The 22,860-nt window shown below is 39.7% G+C and overlaps 1 protein-coding gene across 50 annotated transcripts in view; it reads left to right on the top strand.

Moving 5' to 3' along the window:
- Map4k4 (mitogen-activated protein kinase kinase kinase kinase 4) overlaps window positions 1-13,851 on the top strand; it is a 223,178-nt gene extending 209,327 nt beyond the window's left edge. For 32 of the 50 annotated variants that reach the window (XM_045147037.1, XM_004651775.2, XM_045147044.1 and 29 more), the window contains 7 exons: window positions 2,996-3,139; window positions 6,193-6,327; window positions 8,979-9,079; window positions 11,156-11,305; window positions 11,829-11,988; window positions 12,843-12,982; window positions 13,375-13,851. In XM_045147037.1, coding sequence (XP_045002972.1) covers window positions 2,996-3,139; window positions 6,193-6,327; window positions 8,979-9,079; window positions 11,156-11,305; window positions 11,829-11,988; window positions 12,843-12,982; window positions 13,375-13,458 — 914 coding nt within the window. In that variant the 3' untranslated portion in view covers window positions 13,459-13,851. Of the gene's footprint in view, window positions 1-2,995; window positions 3,140-6,192; window positions 6,328-8,978; window positions 9,080-11,155; window positions 11,330-11,828; window positions 11,989-12,842; window positions 12,983-13,374 lie in introns of all 50 variants that reach the window. The other 18 variants (XM_004651780.2, XM_045147035.1, XM_045147024.1 and 15 more) reach the window with 1 other exon arrangement.
- The last annotated feature ends 9,009 nt before the right edge of the window (window positions 13,852-22,860 follow it).

Below are 22,860 nucleotides of genomic sequence, written 5' to 3'. Positions count from 1 at the left end.
TCCACTTTCTGCACTTGAGGTTGCTCTTGGATTTATTCTTACCTGGCTCCTAAAGTTCCTGCTGAGCTTCTTTCCCAAGGCTTTTAGAATAAATCATGTGCAGTATAGACACACATGCTTTCTCTTGAAGTATGGATTTCTGTCATGTCTGAAAGATTGATTTTAAAACCAATATGATCATGCAGTAAGGCCTTTTCTTTATTAGTCATCTAAGTAAAAATAAGAGTAGCTGTTGGAGGGTCATAGGCATCATACAGTGACGCACCTGGCACAGCATCGTCACTAGCACACTAGTTTATTCAGTAGATTTTCATAATTGTTATTCATTTTAGAGGATTTTTATGGGAATGTTTGTAGCCCCCAAAATTCTTGCAGTACTTTCCATGAAAACAATAGTGCTAAACATGTCAGTTCTGTAGAAAGTAGCGATCCATGTTTTCTAGGTGGCATCATTTAGTCCAGAATAGTTTGGTTTAGTAGCAGTCTTATTTTGGCCATATATTCCTCTAGTATCCCAGTGAGTCCTGGATCCCATTTTATGTGGTTTGATTGATTAAAAAAAAAAAAAACTAACTAAAGAAACTTTTGTATTGATTATGTGTTAATGTGACCAAATACCTGACAGGAAGCAGCAACCTAAGGGAGGAAGAATGCCCAATTTGAGTTTTCTACTCGGATACTTTTTTTTTTTTCTCGGCACTGTCCATTAGCCAATGGTTGCATGTGGCTAGTGAGAACATGAAATGTGTTTTGTGAAACTGAAGAAGTGGAATTTTACTTGAATCCATTTAAATTTAAATGCAGCCTCTATGATGGTTAGTGTTATTCTGGGCCCTTGTTGAATTAGAGCATGAGGCCTTACAACTTTTTAAAGGTATACCAAGCAATATGGTCTTAGAAGCAAGTTCTTAAAACGTTATACATATCAGATGGTGACTTACTGCTGAGAAAATTGCCCAAGTTCTAGAAGCTCCCTTTTTGAAGTTATTTCATAATCTGCCAGACTAAAACAAACTGCCTTATCAAGATAACATGTTAGGCAGAATATATCTCTAAAGAAGTAAGACATGTGTATAAGTTGTTCTTGTATACTATTTTACCTAGCAGAAACTCTTAAATGTCCCTAGAACTTATATGGATCTCTTGCTGTTTTTTAAAGGGCTCTAGACAAGATGTTGTGATAGTTTAGAGCCCACATTGCTTTGGTATGTTCCTAAGCATTGTCCCTATGTTCTTGGTATTGATAATCATTGAAGTTCTTATGTGAGTTTAGACAGTGGTGGAAGATAAAGTATTAATGTAAATCTCAGGACCTCTACTTTCCCCTAAGATCACAAAAATGCTTATAGATTCTTCACAGGGATTTCTTGAGTAGGTAGTTTGCCCCAAATGTTGGTATAACACCTTTTCAATATAGAACAGGTACAAAACTGAGAGAAGGCTTTGAGAGGGTGTTCCCTTGTTGCCTTCACAGTTACTCATTACAGATTCTGTGGAAATAGGATGTGAGACACACATATGCATGTACACACACACGAATGCACATACCTTTGACACCTTTTTTGGCCATTCCATCTCCACAGAATTAATGAATGAGCAGTTAACTTATAAAAGCACAGATACTTAAGTTTTTGTCTGAGGGGTGTATACCCAGTTTAGGAAGTCAGCACAAACACTTATGTTCAGGTCCCTGGGAGTCACAGGATAACCACTTTAGACAACAGAGGTTCTAGGCTAAAAGAGCAAGAGCACTGGGGAAAATAAGTGTATTTAGAGTAAGAGGTCCAGTGACTCAAGAGCTAATGGGCTGGTTGCGGTAGTGCATTCAGCCTTTATTCATAGCACTCAGGAGGCAGAACTTGGAGGATCACTGAGTTTGAGGCCAGGTTGGGACAACAGAGGGACTTCTAGGTCAGCCTAACAAAAGTGAAACACTAGCCAGGTATGGTGGTGCACACCTTTAATCCCAGCACTCGGGAGGCAGAGATAGGAGGATCACTGTGAGTTTGAGGCCACCCTGAGACTGTGTAGTGAATTCCAGGTCAGCCTGAGCTACAGTGAACCCTGCCTCGAAAACGTACAAAAAAAAAAAAAAAAAAAAAAAGAAACCCTACTTCAAAAACAAAGAGCTAATGGATGTATCTGTGTAAAAAGCAGAGGTCCACACAGATTGCCCGCTGCTAAAGATTAGGAAAACCAAGATGGTCAGAATTAGGCACATAGGGTTAAATATTCCTGAAAAATGGAGAGCCAAGAACTGAGGTACATTGGTTTCCAGATATAGTGGGGTCTGGGTGATCAAAGCCAGATCATAAGCTGGTAAGGAATTGAGGAGCTCAGGTTTTGTCTATAAAGCATTCCAGAACTTTGCCAATGAAAAGATTGTGGTATCAGATGAAGGTTATTTATTTATTTATTCCTTTATTTGGAAGAGGGGGAGAGAGAGAGAGAGAGAGAGAGAGAGAGAGAGAGAGAGAGAGAGAGAGAGAGAGAGAGAGAGAGAGAGAGAGGGAATGGGCATGCCAGGGCCTCTAGCCACTGCAAGCAAACTCCAGACACATGTGCTACTTTGTGCATCTGGCTTCTGTGGGCACTAGGGAATAGAACCTGGGTCCTTAGGCTTCACAGGCAAGTGCCTTAGCCATGAAGCCATTTCTCCAGCCCCCCCCCCTTTTTAAGTGCCTAATGTGACCAATTACATGTAGGATAAAACAGAGATAGTGAACTCAAAACACTTGGGGGGGGGGTCTGTGGAAAAGCTGAAAAAAAGCAAGGAGATGAGATGTTCTCCTACCTAAGTAAATATATCACTGTTGCTCCCGTATGGCCAAGTGTTGCAGGTTTGGTTGCTTTAACCTTTGATTATTCCATTCTTATTCTGCATAAATTAAGAAAGCTATCCTCTTTTTCAAGTAGGGATTATTATTCTTTGTTTACAACCCTGCTATTTATAAAAACAGTGTAAAATGTAGACTTTTCTGTGTCCTTGTAACAGGAGTGAATTTGTTAGTGGGCACAGAGAGTGGTCTGATGCTCTTGGATAGAAGTGGCCAAGGGAAGGTATATCCTCTGATCAACCGAAGACGGTTTCAGCAAATGGATGTACTTGAGGGCTTAAATGTCCTGGTGACAATATCTGGTAAGTGTTTTGTAAAGAGAGTCTTTGACACTGTTTACATTGCTGCTAATCTTCTGTTGTATGAATCTATCATAGTTCATCTATTCACTTATCAGAAGACATCTTGGTTGCTTCAGGATTTGGCATTTAAATAAAGCTGCTATATAAACATGACCATGCTGCTTTTTGCAGGAACATAGCTTTGTTCTTAGTTTTGGGTACATACCTAGCAGCACAACTAAATGGAACATTTGGTCAAACTGTGATCCATCTTTGCTAAACTCATCTTCCAAAGTGGCCACATTATTTTCTATCTTACAGCCAAGGAGTGAAGCTTTCTGTTGCTTCAGCTCCTTTCTGATGCTTTGAACGTACTTACTTGGCATCTGTAGCACATAATGTCATTGGGCGGCTTTTTTTCTGTTGTTGAATTCGAAAAATTCTTTGTATATTTTGAATACAAGACTGATTACATGAATTTTGAAAATACCTTGTAGGTTTTTTCTGTTTGTTCTCTTTACAATTGTCTTTTGTAGAACAGAGATTTTAAATTTTTCTATAGGTATGTGTGTAACATATGTATGTGTGCGTGTATGTGCATACATTTGTGGAGTTCAAAAATCAACATAGAGTGCCTTCCTCAATAATTCTTTCTCTTATTTTTAGCTGACAAACCCAGCTAAATTAGCTGATCAGCAAGCCCCCAGAGGCCCTCTTGAGTCAGCCTCCCCTGTATTTGGATTACAGTCTTATGTGGCTATGTGAAGCTTTTTTGTGAGTGCTCTGATCTGAACTCAGGTCTACTGACTGAAGATTTTAAACTTAAGTAAAACTTACTGATATTTTTCTTCATGCATTGTACTTTTGATGATCTTCCCAAAAGTCATTGTCATATCCAAGGTCCATCTAGAATATATTTTCTACTTTCTTTTAGGACCTTGGTAGCTTTAAATCTCACATTTAGGACTATATCCTATTTTTAATGAATTTTTTTTGTAAAAAAAATGTTTTCATGTAGATTTATATTTATTTTCACATGGGTATCTGATTATTCTTACAGTATGTATTAAAATATGGGGGCTTCCTTTTTTTCTCCAAATATTTATTTATGAGAGAGAGAGGGCATGCCAAGGCCTCTAGCCACTGCAAAGGAACTCCAGACATATGCACCACCTTGTACATCTGGCTTATGTGGGTCCTAATGAATCGAATCTGTTGGCTTTGCAGTCAAGCGCCTTAACTGCTAAGCCATCTCTCCAGCCAAAATATGAGCTCGCCTTGCTTTTCTGCTCTGTGTTTGTTCATTGTTCACTCATCTCCTGCTAGACTTTCCATTTTGATCCACCAATCTATTCATCCACTCTTTTGCTAATAACCACGTGGATTTGACTATTGTAATATAGGACAGTAAATCCTTTCATTGACTGTTTTCACATATGGACGTAATGTATTTTGGTCATAATTCCTTCCTAACACCTTTTGTACCCTCTTACTCATCCCCCTTCAACTGAATCCCTCCTTTCCAACTAAACCTGTTGCTATTTTGCTCCTCCCAATCATGTATGTTGAATGTTGGTGGGCTCCATATTGTGATGTTAGCTGCTGAGGTCATGAATGCAATGGCTACTTCACGTCCAGAACACAGCATTACAGAGCACTCATTCCCATTCTTTGGCTCTTACATTATTGCTTTTCCCTGTAGTGTTCTCTGAACCTTGCAGGGTGTAATAGAAATGTCTCTTGTAGCACTGAACACTTTGTTGGTGAGACTGTAAGTTGTTGTAGCCGTTATGGCAATCAATATGATTTCTCAAATAAGTAAAGTAAATCTTGATGTCTAGAACTATCTAGCCTTTTAACTTCATTTTTTCCAATATTTTTATTCATCAAGTTAGGTCTTTTGCATATAAACTTTAATGTTTATTGATATGCACAAAATAATGTGCTGTGTGATATGTAGTTGTTTTAACTTGTGGATCAAATTTTGAAGAACTGACAGTGTTGTTTTCCTATCCTTGAACACAGAATATGTCTTTTTATTTTTTTTCCCATACCTTCATTTCAAATTCTAATGTTCTTATTGGAATATAAGAAAGTAGTTGACTTTTGTATAATAGGATTATACTCTGAAGCCTCATTATAATCTAATTGTATATTAATTTTAAGAAGTTTCCACGCCCTTCCAGGTGTATCCTCTCCTAGTTACCTTGGCATGTTCAACTGTCTGGAAGTTCATCTGAATTTTGTGTTTCTGGGTTTTTATGAAGGCTTTGTTATAATAGATATGATGGACGAAATTATTGCCCAATAATGTTAGACTTAATCCTCAGCCCCTTTCACCATTTGTAGGCTGAGGGTAGTGCTCAATGTTCCAACAGTCTGATTCTGCCTTGGTCTTTTTGGTGACTAGCTTCCATTCTGAGCTACATAGGGCCTGCTACTCACTAATCAGTTATTAGTATACAAGATGATGTTTATATTTGAAGATTGTCAGGATTTACAAGTATGCCAGAAAACAGGCAATATGTATTTCACACCATCACATTATTACTTTATGGTTTATTGATACCATCTATTTAAGTGTGAGTATGTTATTGGTTCAGAACCCTTCATTTGTTTTTTAAATACTTTTATTAATTTGTTTGAGAGAGTGAGTCAGATATATATAGAGAGAGGGAGAGAATGGGCACACCAGAGCCTCTAGCCACTACAAATGAACTCCAGGTGCACGTGCTACCTTGTGCATCTGACTTATGGGTACTAGGGAATTGACCCTAGGTCCTTAGGCTTTGCATGCAAGCGCCTTAACCACTCAGCCATCTCTCACGTCCCCTTCATCTGTTTTAAGTGTGAGTTTGTTATTGCTTCAAAACCCTTCTAGTCATACCTATACCATTGATAATTCTGTAGCAGGTTCCAAAATTTATTGAGTTTCTGATAAAACTGATACTAATAATTCTTGTAGGGGAAATAGTATTTACTAGGTTTAGGTTACAGAAATTTCTTTTTCATACCATTGCTGTTAATGATGACATCTACTTTTGAATATGCATGTAAAATATTTATTTTGCTAGGCAAGAAGGATAAATTGCGTGTTTACTATTTGTCCTGGTTGAGAAATAAAATACTTCATAATGATCCAGAAGTTGAGAAGAAGCAAGGATGGACTACTGTAGGTGATTTGGAAGGATGTGTACATTATAAAGTTGGTAAGTTCTAGGAGAATCTAAAGTGTTTTACTTTTAGAGTTTAAGTAGGGTTTAGCTTAAAACTATTATTCTCTTTGAAATTTGTCATGATAGTTTTGTTTTGAAACGTGGTGTCTTTCTGGTTTCTGTTTCTAAAGTGTTTTCAGTTCTTCAAGTCTCATTTAGACGGCTTTCTTACCATGTTGTACACCAATCAGCGTAACACAATTTACAAGTTTGCACTGTCCTCACTGTTACATCTTTCATCTGTGAAAGAGTCTTTCACTCCCTTTTTAATAGTACGCATTCTCCTCTGTAAGATATAGCCCTGAGTAACTTCATTAAGACCTCTGACTTGAGCTCTTCCTATTAAAGTCCAACTTCACTTTTTTAAAGGATGCCAGTGGTCTTTGCACTTACTGAGAGAGAATGTTTGAGGCCTTAGCTCATAGAGCATGGGTTGTTTTTAATTAAATATACTGTGCAGAGATACTACTCTTTACTAGTAAATAATGTAAGAGCCTTGCTGGCTAGTTGCTATTTCATGGCCACTGTTTTGTTGTTGGAATTTTCATCCTCTTGGAATACATGCAGTGTTTCTAATAAAGTCTCACAAAGCCAAGACTATTTTTTTTATTTGTTACAAATGAAAAAATAATTAAATTGCCTTTTAGAATTAAGGGGAAAAGGGCTACAGAGATAGCTTAGCAGTTAAGGCCCTTGTCTGCAAAGCCAAAGGACCCAGGTTTAATTCCCTCAGGCTCACATAAGCCTGATGCACAAGGTGGCACATGCATCTGGAGTTTGCAGCTGCTGGAGGCCCTGATGTGCCATTCACTTTCTTTCTCTCTCTCTCAAAGAAAGAAAGAAAGAAAAGGAAGGAAGGAAGGGAGGGAGGGAGGGAGGGAGGGAGGGAGGGAGGGAGGGAGGGAGGGAGGGAGGGAGGGAGGGAGGGAGGGAGGGAAAAGAATGAATCATAGCCAAATTAAAGTTTTATGGGGATGATGGTATATTTTGATAGAATTTGACACAGGCTGATTAAGACTAGACATCTGTTGAATGTTCATTTCTGTGTGCATATTTCTTTGCTTATTAAAATACATACTACAGGCAGTTCTTCTGCTCTCAGTGTGCTTGACATTGACTTCTTATTTATGTAGACTGTCTCTGGCCTCAGCTCATTGGTTACTAATTATTACATGAGTCATCTCAATATTTAGAATGATTCTGAGTTGACACCAAGAGCAGAGGAGAGAGAGCACTAAAGTATATTTTAAATTAATTAAAGTTAGCAACTCAAAATTTTGCTCCTTATTGACCCTAATACATTCTACATGCTTAATAGCCACATGTGCATAGCAATTGTGCTACTAACAATATAAATACAAAGCATTTCCATCATTTCATAAAATTCAATTAAATGGTACTGGTATGAACAGCCTCTTACCATCTTTTGTAACTTGCCAGGCATGCTGGTGCGTGCCTTTAATCCTAGCACTCCAGAGGCAGGGGTAGGAGGATCTCTGTGGGTTTGAGGCCACCCTGAGACTTCATAGTGAAATTCAGGTCAGCTTGGGCTAGAGTGAGACCCTACTTCAAAAAAACGAACAAAAAAATGTGTTGTAACTTAATGATTTATTTGAACAGGTGACAGTGTATGGAGTATGGGAGAGGTATCAAGCTAACACTTGCTTTGACTCACAAAGAATAAAGTAGCAAGGTAGGAAGCTTATATGGAAATGGATAGGCATATACAACGTAGAAAGAAGTCAGTCACTTGAAGTCTGGATCATGGCGTGAGTAAGAATAGCTATGGAAAGGAGACAAGGCTTTCTTAAGGTTCAAAGAGAGAGATTTAATACTACTTTTCTAGTACAGGACTTTAGGTAGAATCCTAGAAATCTCTTTCACTGCAGATTATGAACAGTGGTTTGGAGTGCTACTTGATCTTATGCACAGAAACTTCAGTTTACTGATAGAATTTCAGGACTCAGAGTGTTTTGACATACCCTTCCATAGTCTTCTGTCAGAATCCATGTGAAACCTGGAGAAAACTGCACATAAGACCTCTTTCTATATGATTGAGGACCCCCTTTGCTAACTAATTGAATTATTATCATGATGAAGTAATAGTTGAGCCCTCAAGACTTTAGGATGACATGCCTAGAATTGCCCTTGATAATAAAATGCTGGAAATCTAAGAAGTTAGGAACATAAGGGAACTTACTGATTGTATTCAATGCTTGTAAATGAACCCAATATAGCATTAAAAACATCAGAAAATAAGCTGGGCATGGTGGTACATGCCTTTAATCCCAGCATTTGGGAGGTTGAGGTAGGAGGATCACTGAAGAGTTCAAGGCCACTCTGAGAGTACATAGTGAATCCCAGGTCAGCCTGGGCTAGAATGAGACCCTACCTCAAAAAAAAAAAAAAAAAAAAAAAAAATCAGAAAACATGAATTATATACTGAAGCAATGGAAAAGGAAAGTGAGTGGCTTGAACTCTTAACTGTATGCATCCTCTTACCCTTGGTGATTTGGATGAGTCAACAGAAGGCTTATTTCTAAAAGTTTTCAGAAAGCAGCAAGACAAACTTAGAGTTTCATGTTGATACTACTCAACGGTTACTATTATGTCACTTACTTTTTTATGTTTGATTTGTTTTTCAGTAAAATATGAAAGAATCAAATTTCTGGTAATTGCTCTGAAGAGTTCGGTGGAAGTTTATGCATGGGCACCCAAGCCATATCACAAATTTATGGCCTTTAAGGTAAAACAACAAGTGCACTTAGAAGTAGCATCACCTATACAAGTTATAACCCAAAGCCTTGGGATCAGTTTTAAAAATCTGAATAGCTAAAATGACAATACAAAGCTATGTGTTAATATAACTATGATTTTGCACAGGAGAGGCCATTTGTAGCATAATGTAATAAGTAGCTGTTTCCTAAGCCTCCAGATGATCAAATGTGTGCTTCCACCCTCCACTCAAAAACAGACCTTCATGTAAAGCATGGATGTATACTTGAAAAGGGCTCAACAATAGGCAATTCAAAAAATTTAATCATAAACTAAGTGTAATAGCACCTTTCTATAAAATCAACACTTGAGAAGCTGAGGCTAGAGGAACGTTATGAGTTTGAAAATGGCCTGAGATTCATAGCAACACTCTATTTCAAAAAACAAAGCAAACAAACAAACAAAATCCCAAGAAAAAATAACTAATTACAGGAATTCTTAATAACATAAGCTATATGCCTTATACAGAAGAAGGAAGTTAAAAAATATAGTATGGTCATATTTTTATTTAACTTTAAAATTTTAAGTGTAGCAGCCAACCCAACGTTTAAAATAAGGTAATTGTGCCCTTTTGAGGGTTGGAGAAATGGCTTAGCGGTTAAGGCATTTGCTTGTGAAGCCTAGGGACCAGGGACCCACGTAAACCAGATGCACAAGGGAGCGCATGTGTCTGGAGCTCACTTGCAGTGGCTGGAGATCCTGGCATGCCCATTCTCTTTCTCTCTGCCTCTTCCTCTGTCCCTCTCTTGCTCTCAAATAAATAAATATTTTTTTAAAAAAAGGATAGTTGTGCCCTTTTGTGTATAGAGTTTGGAAAAATAAATAAATCAGCACTTGTTATAAGCATAAGACTGTTTTTGGTTGTGTGTTCATACATACTCATACATTTCCCTCTGCTTCTTAGATTCAGAAGTGGTAATGAATGAAACATTTCCAGTTAGCCTAGTTGTCTAAGAGTGGTCTTCTTACCTCCCCCAGAAACCTGTAGAAAATTATTACTAATTTTCCATGTATGTTCTTAGTTCATTGATAATTTACTTTAAAAATTATGCTAAACACAAGTTTATGATATTCTTAATTAAAAATGAGATTATTCTGACATCAGATAAAAATAATCATCATTTCTATCCTAATATTAGAAATAAAACCCTAAGAATTCCTTGGGAGAAGCATGTTAATGGAGGGCAAGAAACTAAAACTCATCCAAAATGATTGTATTTAAAATAACTTCAGATGTATTTTATTGCAAAGGTAAATTTGTGTTTGGGGGAATTGCTTATTGCTTGATTCTTCAATAAAGCAGAAGAATAGGTTACCATTTCTGACAAATCCTAGTATTATTGATTAAAAATAATTCATTGTAAAATTGCATTGTTCTCCTGCAATCTGCCCTTAATAATGTACTAGTTGTTTTTATAAACATTATCTCACTTAAATCTGTTTCATCATCCCAGGCCTGTGAGCTGGGACTACTGATATTAATGAAAACCAAGGCTACCCAGCATGATAAAGCTGTCATCCCCTATCAGCCTAGTCAGAAAAGTAGAAGTCTACAGCTGCCATAGTGACTGCTACAGTCATCCCATGAGATTTTCAGTTCGTGATTCCCACAGCTTATCTTTACCCACTGCTTCATTTGAATATTCAAATAATGTGCTACAAGAAGACCTGTGGTTTGACTTTACATGTAGATTCCTTGTTCATTTTTTGAGACAGGTTTTCACTTTAGCCCAGGCTGACCTGGATCTGAGATCCGGGTTGGCCTCAAACTGATAGTAATCCTCCCATCTCAGCCTGTTGAATGCTGAGATTGTAGGGAGGAGCCACTGCCCCTGGCTTTCATGTTTTTCAAGACAAACAGTAAGAGAGTAAGTGGCTCCAGAATTCTTGGGCTAGGTAGTGGGATCTTCAAGCTGCTAAATTATGCATTTAAGCATGAGAAAAGCTTACTTTGAAACTGAATAGTAACTGAGTTCATTATTGGGTCTAGCTTCTATGTGTGATCTGCTATGAGTAAACTCTGTTGTGTCTTGTTATTTCTTTATAGTCATTTGGAGAATTAGTACATAAGCCATTATTGGTGGATCTCACTGTTGAGGAAGGCCAGAGGTTAAAAGTGATCTATGGATCCTGTGCTGGTTTCCATGCTGTTGATGTGGATTCAGGCTCAGTCTATGACATTTATCTACCAACACATGTAAGAAAGAACCCACACTCTATGGTTGGTTGACTGGCTTCACTTTGTTTTGACCTTTTCCTTTACTCTGCTTAGTGAACTAACACAAGCAGGGTTCCCTTATCTTCCTATGTTGTGGGGGTGAGTATTGAAATGAAGTATCATTTTTAAGAGCTCTATGCTTGTGACAGTGGAAATCTACTTTCCAGCTTCATGAAGCCCCCTGAAGACCTTTTAGCACTCACTTTGACTAACATGGGGTGGATTTGGGGCAGCTCTGATCAGGCAGAGAAGCCCTGGGTTGGGAGGGATTGCTAGAGAGAGTCTGCCATGTAATTTATGCCAGTAGCCCAGTATATGAGGGTCAATGAAATATATGACATGTAAATGGTCAAGTTTGAGCTATACATGGCGTGTGTTTTCCTAGAGTATTACTTGTTTGTGGTATGCGCCAGAGCATTCTCTAGACAGTTGTACTGAGTCCTTTCACGGGGCTGAAAAATACCACAGACATCCCTCCCTATATTCTGTTCTTCTTGTCTAGATTCAGTGTAGCATCAAACCCCATGCAATCATTATCCTCCCCAACACGGATGGGATGGAGCTTCTGGTCTGTTATGAAGATGAGGGTGTTTATGTGAACACATATGGAAGGATCACCAAGGATGTGGTTCTGCAGTGGGGCGAGATGCCAACGTCTGTAGGTACGTAGCACCGGAAAGAAGCAGCATTTTTGAAAATGGAGCCTTCTCCAAGATCACATCTGTTTGACATACTAATTTTGCTTGTTGTTCAAACCCTTTGTCCATTTTACAGAGTGGTTGATTAGCAATAGATGGTAGAAAGTTAGATTATACATACTGGAAATGTGATAAGTCTATTTTTGAACAAAATCCAAGTAATTGTGTACTTTTTCAAACTACTATTGCTGTCTCTCATTTAATCCATAAGATACTTAATAAAATGGGGCAGGTGTTGTTTGACCATTTTGTGGGAAGTGATGAGAGTCAGAGGAAGAGACATGGTTTGCTCTTGAGAGAAGTAAAGCCATAGCTGGACACCCTGTGAAGCAGTCTATCTCTAGTTTGTATTTAAAATAGAGGCTGGGCTTGGAGTTTCTACAGCTTTGTTTCCACAGCCTCAAACTGTCTTAGTTTTATTGCAGTTAAGTCCCTGTCTGTCTCCTCAACTTTCTTTCCCCTACCACCTCACTTGGCTGGATTAATGAAAACATCTACTAAACTCTGCCCTTAGAGGCCATTGCTAAAAGACCTAAGAAAAATTAGTCCAGACATTGAAGTGACTGCTTCTGGGGTAGAATAGGCAGCTATAATGACACAACTTTGTGGTTTTCAATGCTTTGAATTAAACCCAGGGCCTTATGCATGCTAGGGCAAGCTTTCCATCATTGAACTACATCCTCAGCCCCAAGGCAGAACTTAACACCAAAAATCTTCACATGCTACAGACTAGGTAGAGGCGTGTGTACAAGCAACATCTTTTCAAGGCTGTTTCCTTACCATTAATGCTCTTTTTTTTCCCCCTCCTTCTCCAAAAGCATATATTCGATCCAATCAGACAATGGGCTGGGGAGAGAAGGCCATAGAGATCCGATCTGTGGAAACTGGTCACCTAGATGGAGTGTTTATGCACAAAAGGGCTCAAAGACTAAAATTTTTATGTGAACGCAACGACAAGGTAATATTTCTTTTTTTGTTTTGGTTTTTTGAGGTAGGGTCTCACTCTAGCCCAGGCTGACCTGGAATTCACTATGGAGTCTCAGAATGGCCTCCAACTCACGGCAATCCTCCTACCTCTGCCTCCCTACTGCTGGGATTAAGGCGTGCACCACCACGCCTGGCTAAGGTAATATTTCTTTATGGCTTCTTTTTAGTTGCTGCTGTCCTTCAGAGCAGTTTATTTTCCATAGACTTATGGGGAATTTCCTTGAAGTTTTGGTAGATTCCGAAATAAATTAATCAAGGAACTTTTAGCCCCACTGCCTTTTAGGCATACTTCAGCAGGTGAAGGCAGCAGAAGGCACTGAGGTGCCTGCTAACCACACCCTCTCTCCTCTGTCGCTTCTGCAGGTGTTCTTCGCCTCCGTTCGCTCTGGTGGCAGCAGTCAGGTTTATTTCATGACCTTAGGTAGGACTTCTCTCTTGAGCTGGTAGAGGCTGTGTGAGCTGGGATCACTGACCTCCAGAGTCGTCAAGATCCTGAGAACTCGGAATTCCTTGCAACTGGAGCTGAGAGCTGTGCCGGTGCAGCCAGAACAGCTGTGTGGTCAGGCCTCAAGTTGGCTCCTCTCTCTCCCTTCCCACTTCTTTTGCCAATTTATTTCCATTCTCTTTTTCCATACTCAAAAATAAATCAAGGCTGCCTCGCAGCTGGTGCTGTTCAGATTCCTACCATCGGTGCTAGAAGTGTTTGGGATGAGCATCAGACCAGAAAGAATACCTTTCCTACAGCTCCAGAATTCCTGTCTCTGAACTGTGTCCTATGGGTGTCTAAAGGTGGCAAAGATGAACACGCCAACCAGTTTGTTGGCAGTGGGCACAAGGAGGTTATAAGTGGTGGTGTAAGGAACAGTTGGCTGAAGCAGAGAGCAGATTTAATATAGTAACATTAACAATGTATTTAATTGACATTTCTTTTTTTTTTTTTTTTGTAATGTGACCATATGTGGACAAAGAAGAAGGTGCAGGTTTAAGAAGTTAATATTTATAAAATGTGAAAGACACAGTTACTAGGATAACTTTTGTGGGTGGGGCTTTGGGTGGGGTAGGGTGGGATAAGGGGTCCCATTTGGTTTCTTTGGATTCTTTTGGAGGGTTGGGGGGTGCCCTTGCCAAGAACTCAGTCATTTTTCTGTGTACCAAGTTTTGCCTAAATCATGTGCAGATGGTTCTAAAAAAAAAAAAAAGAAAAAAGAAAAAAAAAGAAAATGTGTGCATTTTGTATAATGGCCAGAACTTTGTTGTGTGACAGTATTAGCACTGCCTCAGTGAAAGGTTTAATTTTTGTTTAAACCTACAAGTGCAGCAACAGTTTTACAAAACACAGCCTGCACATGCAGATTAAAAAAAATCAACTTTCATCTTTATTATTTTTTTTTTTTTGCCTACCTCATTGTTTTTAATGCATTGAGAGGTGATTTAGTTTATGGTTTGGGAAGAAAACATTAATGTTTAATTTAATCTTAATACCAAAACTATCTGATTGAAGTTTGACTGTTACTTTGTCACAAGTCTAAGCAGGTACAAGAAAAATTGTCTATGAAGGTGGGAAATAGCCTCATGGCTGGTGCAGTCTGCTTTCTAAAAGTTCAGAAAGCTGACTGCTTCATTTACATCAGTTTCACTATTAGTGGTTGATGGACAGCTGTCACCTATAACACATGAGATCTCACTGTTCTCAGCTGGGGTTTGGTAGCAGATAGGTGGTCACATTTGAATAGTCACACAAACTGTTCAGTGTTGCAGGAAACTTTTCCTGGGGATGAGGGTATGTCCCTTTTCTAAAAATGCAATGCACTAAAACTATTTTAAGAATGTAGTTAATTCTACTTATTCATAAAGGTGGCATCTTCCTGTGTTTAAAGTGTAATATCAAAGCCCTGGCTTTTCTTGTTTTCTCACTTGCTCTCTTGTTCTGTTTTTTTAAAACTAATTTTACTTTATGAATATGTTCGTGACATTTGTAATAAATGTAATAATTTGTTTCATGGCTTCATGGTCATCACTACATTCCTATAAGGATGCTAGTGGCTCAGTGACGGCACAGCGCTGAGTCATGGCTCCACTATCTTGTGTTCTGAATGGGGAGATTGTGACTGTACTGTGCTTCATCCTCTTAACAGGCACTTGGGATTTCATAGGCTCGGTCTATCTTCCTTTCAGTTAATTTTTTTTTAATAGTGTGAACATAGAGAATTTTCATCTGTTTCCTCCTCCATTTTAACAGTCATCTATCCCTACGAATTAAGCCTTTCGCCCAAGACTGTTCTATCTGGCCTCCATTAGGAGAGCTGCAGCATTTTTGTGAAAAACTTTGAACTACAAAGGTCTGGTAAAGCATACACTGTACAAATGTAGAAAAGCAGTTGTTTACACACACTCACAGAGACAGAAGAAGCTGAGTATCATGTAGAGGGAACCAGAGGTAGAGATTGCTTTTCCATTTGTGAGGCTCCACTGGAGTAGTGCTAAGTGGCTGAAAGAGATTAGCCTAAAGAGGGTTGATGAATTTATCCCTAAGGCACTAAACTAGGTCAGTTCCATCAGCAGGGAACTTCAGTCAGAATCTATTTCCTGCTGTGTGTCTCCTGTTCACACTTTTCCTTTCATTCTGTGCCTTACCTCCTCATAAACCAAGTTGCGAATGAGTGTAATTCAGGCTTCAGGAAAGATTTCCCCAGAAAAAAACTGAGCTGCTGAGATTGAATGCCCTCCTCTTTCCAAATGATAGTGCCAAATGCATCCCCATTACATTGAACTGTGTGCAGGAGTGCTCTTCACAACAAAACTAATAACCCTGGTGTGTGTCCAGGTGCAGCTGGAGCTGTGTTTGAGTCAGAATAGCCCATTTTGTGTCAAGTGATATTTCTCAGCATGCACATTTATGTGGGAGAAAATGTTTACACAAGTGGTTTTGTTACACTAATGTACATTATGTATTGAAGGTTTATTTTTTAATGATTTTATATGGGCTGTTCAGGTTTTCATTCTACTTGTAGCACAGTGATTCATAATCTCTGGTTTTGCCAATTATACATTTTCTAAGTATTAATACAAGTAAAAATATATTAAATTTACTACTAATAAAGATACATTGCAAACTGACAATAAGTACACATTTTATAATTTTGGGGTTTTTTTGAAGTGATAACTTATCTACCATGTATTAAGAAAACAACTATTATTTTTACTCCAATGTTTTTCCTAAAGTAAAACTAATACTATTCTGTGTGATGTAAGTTTCAGGTATGTTCTGACCCTTCAGACACGTCCTTCATGTGAGGACCTTTTTTTAATGCCTATTCCCTTTCCCCCAGATCATAGCTACCTAGGCCTGAATAGGCTCCCATATCCTACTGTTACCAGCCAGAGGAAATTGCCTAAGGATGGCTACAAAAGTAGATGTTTCCATGAAGGTCTCAGAAATAGGGGAAGAGATTTACATCTTCACATGTCTGAGGCAAAAGTAGAATAAAGAAATAAAATTGGGGGGCTTACGGGTTAAGTTGCTTGCCTGCAACACCAGAGAACCCAGGTTCGATTCCCCAGGACTCATGTAAGCCAGATGCACATGGTGGCACGTGTATCTGGAATTCATTTACAACAGCTGGAGACCCTGGTGTACTTATTCATTCTCTCTCTCTAAACAAATAAATAAATAATAACATTTTTTAAAAAGTTGGCCAGCACTTGGGAGGTAGAGGTAGGAGGATATCGCCGTGAGTTTGAAGCCAGCCTGAGAATACAGTGAATTCCAGGTCAGCCTGTGCTAGAGCAAGACCCTACCTCAAAAAAAAAAAAAAAAAAAGAAAAGAAAAAAGAAAGAAAGAAAGAAGGAAAAAAGAAAAAGAAAGAAAGTTGGATTTATTTTGGCAAATCTGACTAGAATCAAAATGTAGAATAGCATATGTGAGACCAGCAGGATAGTAAAGAAGCCCTTTCTCTGTTGTTACATAAATACTATCTTGGGCATAGTTAGTAGGAGGTGAATGACCATTGTGGGTGAGTTCTGGGCTTCTCTCATCTTCTCTCCCCTCCGACAGTTGGGCCAGGCTGTCAGGATCAACACTTTGTCTTATCTCTCCAGAGCTGCCCATACTGTATCATCAAATAATCAACTTAACTCTTTTTTGACATAGGACAAAACACTATTTCTGTAAGATTACTGTCAAATTGTAAACACCTGTGCTGACTGTTGAGTAAGCTTTTTCTTTGTTGGTTACGGCTTCTGCATGGTAAGGAATAAAACTCTGGTGAGTCTTCCTGAGACTGTCCTGTTCCAGCTTTCCTCCTATGGTTGAGTTCCTCCAAAGGAAGCAACCAGAATCATGTCGGCCCCCTTAATGACACCAACTGTTTTGGCATCATATCACATTCTAGATGTAATTGACTCGTTGTGACCGGCCTAAAAAATAATGTCCCTGCTTCACTTTAAGAGACACAGATGAAGTGCTTTAAAAAGTAAACTGGTTAAGGGATTGGAAGTGGGGAAGAGTCACTATATTTTCTTAAACAAGAAGAAATGTGTGTTCAAATACTTGGTTTGCAAGCCCATGCATTTGTGCCAGAATCACTCACCCTTGCACGTGTCCTGTCTATGCCCCATTGTGGTTGTGGTCTAGTTCAGTATTTGTTGGTTGGATACAGAGCCTGCAAATCAGTTGAGGCTATTTCCATACTTAATATGTGTATATGTTAAATCTGAAGCCTGGGCTGTTTCTTAAAGAGTCAGAGATGGGGACTCACATTGTCCTGTTTTAATGTGTTGTATATTTGTATATGTGTAGTTGCACACATGTGCAGGGGCATGTACTTGTATGTGTGTGCAGGCCAGAGGACAACCGCAGGTGCCATCCTCAGGAATGCTGTCTACCTCTTTTCAAAACAAGGTCTGTCATTGGCCTGAGCTCACCAGTTAGGTTTGGCTAGCTGGACAGCAAGATCTAGGGATCCTCTTGTCTCTAGCTTCCCAGTTCTAGGATTACAAGTGTGTGCCACCATGTGGGTACAAGGGATTAAATTCATGTCCTCATGCTTGCAAAGCAAGCATTTACCAAAACCCTGTCTGGTTTTCTGAATGTGTGTAAAATAAAAACTGATGTTAATCCTTGGAAGTCCCACCTTCACACCACACACAATTTAGACCTGCTGGTGAAGTGTCAAGCCGGGTCACAGAAAGATGAAGAGTACTGTCGGGCTGTGTGTGGCCGCCCTATCTATGGCAGGCTGGTCTCTCCCCAGGGTCTCCATTTCTGACTGCAGTCTCTTAGTTTGCTTGGTTCTATAGAATTTGAACATGATGCTATTGTTTGGTTTTCAAGATCCTCATTTATATTTTATGTAGTATGTAAAAGTATGTTCGGGTACACCAGCAGCTTGGGGGAAGGATGTGGATAGGCGTGGGGCAAGGCCATCCTGTCTCTTCCTGACTACAATCCTTAGGAACTTTGTTAAATGACCATTATGGTAAATGACATTGAATACGTGGAGTTGTTTAATAGCTTTACTCATTCATAATTCATGTAACACAGTTTACCCACTTCAAAGTACATAGGTCAGTAGCCTTTGTTCAGAGTAAAATTTTTATTACCAGGGAAGAGTCCCTACACCCTTTTCCACTGAACTTGCCATCTAGGCATCTGCCATCTACATGGTGCTGTTTTGCCTCCTGGATATTCCCATGGTCCTTGGTGGTGAGATAGGTATTTAGTCCAGTGTTGCAGCATGTGTCAGTAATCAGTGTGTTTATATTGCCACCTTTGGTTCTTAAACATGTGTCTCCTTTACCTTCGGGGCTGACTAGCATACTCACAATCCACAAGCCCCCACCCCCCAGGAAAGGCTATAATCTATCAGCCCTTAGGGGAAACAACCCTAACAGCCACTCCAGAAATGTGTGTTTCCATGGTGCAGTTTTAGCTTGAGCTTCCCTTCCCCTGAACAATTGTGGTGCCAAAAATCAGGCTCATTATAGATCAGATCCAGGGTAGAGATTCCCGATCAGCACTTGCATGTCGGTACGTCCCGCCCTGCCAGCTGTGGATTCTCACAACCACAGCAAGGCTGGGGCTTTGGGTCCAAGGCTTAAATCAAGATCCTCAGGTTGTCCCCTTAAGCTTCATGATGCTCACCCCCAGGCAGGGCCATAGAGCTGATGAGCTAGGATCCTCACCTTGGACAGATAAATATAAGGGTCACATTTCAGAAAGATTCTGACCTGTGTACTTTTATGTGTATTACTGGCATTAAGGACACTTCCTTGGTCTGATTTCTGAAGGACTAACTGACCACTGGCCTTCCCTTGCAGGGTACATCATTGAGTAATTGTGGGAGCTAGTGAACTTCTGGGAACTTAGTGGCATTTTGGTCAGTCTAGTTGAGCAACCTCTGTGTGCTGAACTGTCTTAAGGTACAGCACTCCTGTGGAGAAACAGGAGTGGCCTAGTGGACTTAGAATAGTGCTCATTGTTCCAGAGATTAAAACGGTTTATGTATCAGTTTTACGCTTTTAAGTCACAGCAGCAAATGACTACCAGAAAAACTGATATGAGTTAGGATGACATGGGAGATGCTCCCAATGAGGTCAGGTCACAGATGGATGTACTTGCACCAAATTGTAGGTCTACATCAGCCTTATCACAGGAGTGCAGCCCAACTGGAAGGGGTCCTAAGTCACTCCAACAAAGACTGGATGAGAGGGCTGGAGAGATGGCTTAGCAGTTAAGGCACTTGCCTGGAAAGCCAAAGGACCCAGGTTTGATTCCCTAGGACCCATGTAAGCCTGATGCACCTATTCTCTCCCTCTTTTTCTCTCAAAAAAAATTTTTTTTTAAGTTTGGTTGAGAGAAAGGTAACAAAAATAAAAGCAGGAATAATGATGCAAATAACTAGGGATAATCGGTTGGTATGTCTTTCCTGCTTTATGGATAATAATGAAAATGTTAGCAGTGGGACTCGTGTGTGTGTGTATGTGTGTGCGTATACATGTTATGCATCAGGCACTGAGCTGATGGTTGCACACAGCTTCTCAACTTGACCAAGAGAAGAGGTTAGAGTACCTTCCTGTTGACTTTGTAGAGACTTCAGATGCAGTAGTGAAATAGCAGAGATAGGGAAACTGGCTACAAGTACAGAGTATAGAACTTAATCAGACTCAGTATGAAAGGGACAACTAGTTGTCTAATTGTATGAAGCAGACAGCTCTAAAGGCTGGTTAGGATTAAGCCATTTGAGGAGGGTTTGTAGGGTTGTAGGGGCCCTGAGATCTCTGATGTCCTCCAGCCTCTGCCTGCCTTGAGCTGGTCTAGTATGAGGTATACACAAAGGAGGTCAGTAGTGTACAAGTTATTTGAGATCATTTCTGAACTGTCTTGCAAGATGTTCCTTGTAAATGGACTTAAGCAAATAGGGTTGAAGCAACAAATTGGAGACTTTCTTTCTCTGGATGTACTGAAGAGGGCAGCAATAGCAGACATGGGGATTTCCTCTACTCTCTTAGGACTTCTATTTCAGATGGCTCACTGCACTTGATTTCTGTTTCCTAGTAATGTGTCTGGCTCCCTGGGAACTCCCCCAAAAGTTTCTACCCCCTCCCCACCAACCATCAAGTTGAGAATTCTACAAACTTCTCAGTTAAGGAAATAAAAACTAATTCCAGATCTCAAGTCTGTAGGCCCAGGGAGCGTTCCACATTTAGCCAGCCCTCTAGTGTAAAAGAGGGTCTGACTGCTTGTCCCCAGACCAAATCTGTTTCAACTTTTCGACCTTATTTAAGCATGGAATGCCAACATAAAAAGCAAATTTGGGTTTATGTTCAAAGGTCAGTCAATGAGCAAGTACTACTATGTTATTGCTGTTCTTGGTTGATGCTGTCAATGTTGGTAGCAATTTTAACTTTGATTTTTAGTTCTCTAATACTGACAAAATTGTTCTGCCTGAAGTATGTGCTCATAACTTTTAAACAGTTAACTTTGCAAGATAGGAGCTTAAAAACCTATGAACTCAAACCGGGTGTGGTGACACACGCCTTTAATCCCAGCACTCAGGAGGCAGAGGTAGGAGGATCACCATGAGTTCAAGGCCACCCTGAGACTCCATAGTGAATTCCAGGTCAGTCTGGGCCAGAGTGAAACCCTACCTCAAAAAACCAAAAAAAGAAAGAAAGAAAAACCTATGAACTCAACAATATTAGGATTTTTAAAAATAACTCAAGGGTAGCAGGAGAAACTTAAGGTCTATGTACATTTAATAAGCCAAGCTGGTAATACAAACTACTTTTTATTGGTCTATTGTATAAAATATAGCATCTAATTATGTATACATAAAGCATAATATTAGATTTACTCAGCTAAGTATATTCCAGAACACTACTTCAACATGCAGTACATATTTTATAAAGTGGAATCCTTTACATTCTTTTTTCTTTGCTAAGAATTTGCACTTTGCCATATTCTAGGTACCCGATGACCACTTGTGGCTAGTGGCTACCATTCATCAGAGGCTTTATGGACATTGTTATGGTTAGTCCCCACCAGACTTTTTCAGCAAATATTGGAGTTAAATAATATGCTGAGGATCCTTCTAGAACTTATTAATGGAGGACTTTGGATTGGAGCTTGGCCTGCTAATCTCCCTAGGCTGGTTCTCGTATGCCCCTGTTCATATTATTATGATCATATTTTTTTGCATCAAAGTCCTATAGAATAAATTGTTCTATGGGCTCAAGAGATGACTTAGCAGTTAAGAACTTACTATGCAAGCATGAGGGTCCAAGGAGTCTTGAGTTTGATCCCTAAGAGCCACGTAAAGAGCTGGGTATGGCCATGGATGTCTATAACACCCATCCCACAGGCTTGCTAAGGGAAAAAACAAAACAAACAAAAAAAAAACACCATATACAATAAGAAACTCCTGCACAAATACGAACAGAGAGGGACACCTAGCCCTCCCATGTAGCCACTGCAGGTGAGTACACTCCCACCACAAGTGAGCACACAGGGCATCGCATGCATTTGTGCACAAAAAATTAACACTTCTAGTAGGATGTTCACTGAGATGCAAGCCAGGAGTGGGATGGGTTCGTAATCTACTTTCATTCATTCATTCACATTTTCATCCCAAACCTGAGATTGGAAAAAAAATGATTTGTTTCTCCCATCTACAAAGGTTTTATTCTCTGGCTCTGTTAAAATGGAAATGTGAGGAAGTCTAATGTAGGCAGGGGATATACATGAAAATATGAAAGGTGCAAATTGGCTGTGAGCGAAGCACAGGAGGCCCTCATTCTTCCCTGTGAGACTGGAAGCTTGAATGTGGAGTCTCCGCAGGGTGTTCATTTGCTGGAGGCTGCAAGGATGGTAGGTGCACTCTAATGCCCACAAGAATTGCACACCATAGGAGTGTGCAGCTGGGTGAGTGCTGTTCCTAACATGGGTCGTGTTTTAGACAACACCATGTATGAAGGTGTTCATCAGGAGTCTCTGAGTCACTGGGGGCAGTGAACAAGGGCCCGTCTGGCTGAGCAATGAAATTGTCAGGGACTTCAAAGGACGGAGCAAAGACCTATGTCGGGAGAAACTCATGGTGTCAAGACAGGTAACTCGGTGTCCTTGTGGCATCATCATATAACCTAAGCACTAGATTGGCATGATGCCAGATGTTGATTCATTAATCACTCTGTACTGTGGTGAAAAAGGAGGCTATATCAGAGTCTATATCAGAACCTCTGGCTGGTGTTGAAATGAAACTCACTGTCATAATGCTTAAGGCTTCAAACCTAGCTTTGAACCTTAGCCACATGTAGTGAGAGTCGTCATTGCCAGGAGTAGAAAGTAGCAG

This window comes from Jaculus jaculus, chromosome 4 (genome assembly GCF_020740685.1).
Source record: "Jaculus jaculus isolate mJacJac1 chromosome 4, mJacJac1.mat.Y.cur, whole genome shotgun sequence".
Classification (NCBI taxonomy): Eukaryota; Metazoa; Chordata; class Mammalia; order Rodentia; family Dipodidae; genus Jaculus; species Jaculus jaculus.
The sequence above is the reverse complement of the archived record's forward strand: the minus strand, read 5'-3'. Positions and strand labels throughout refer to the sequence as shown.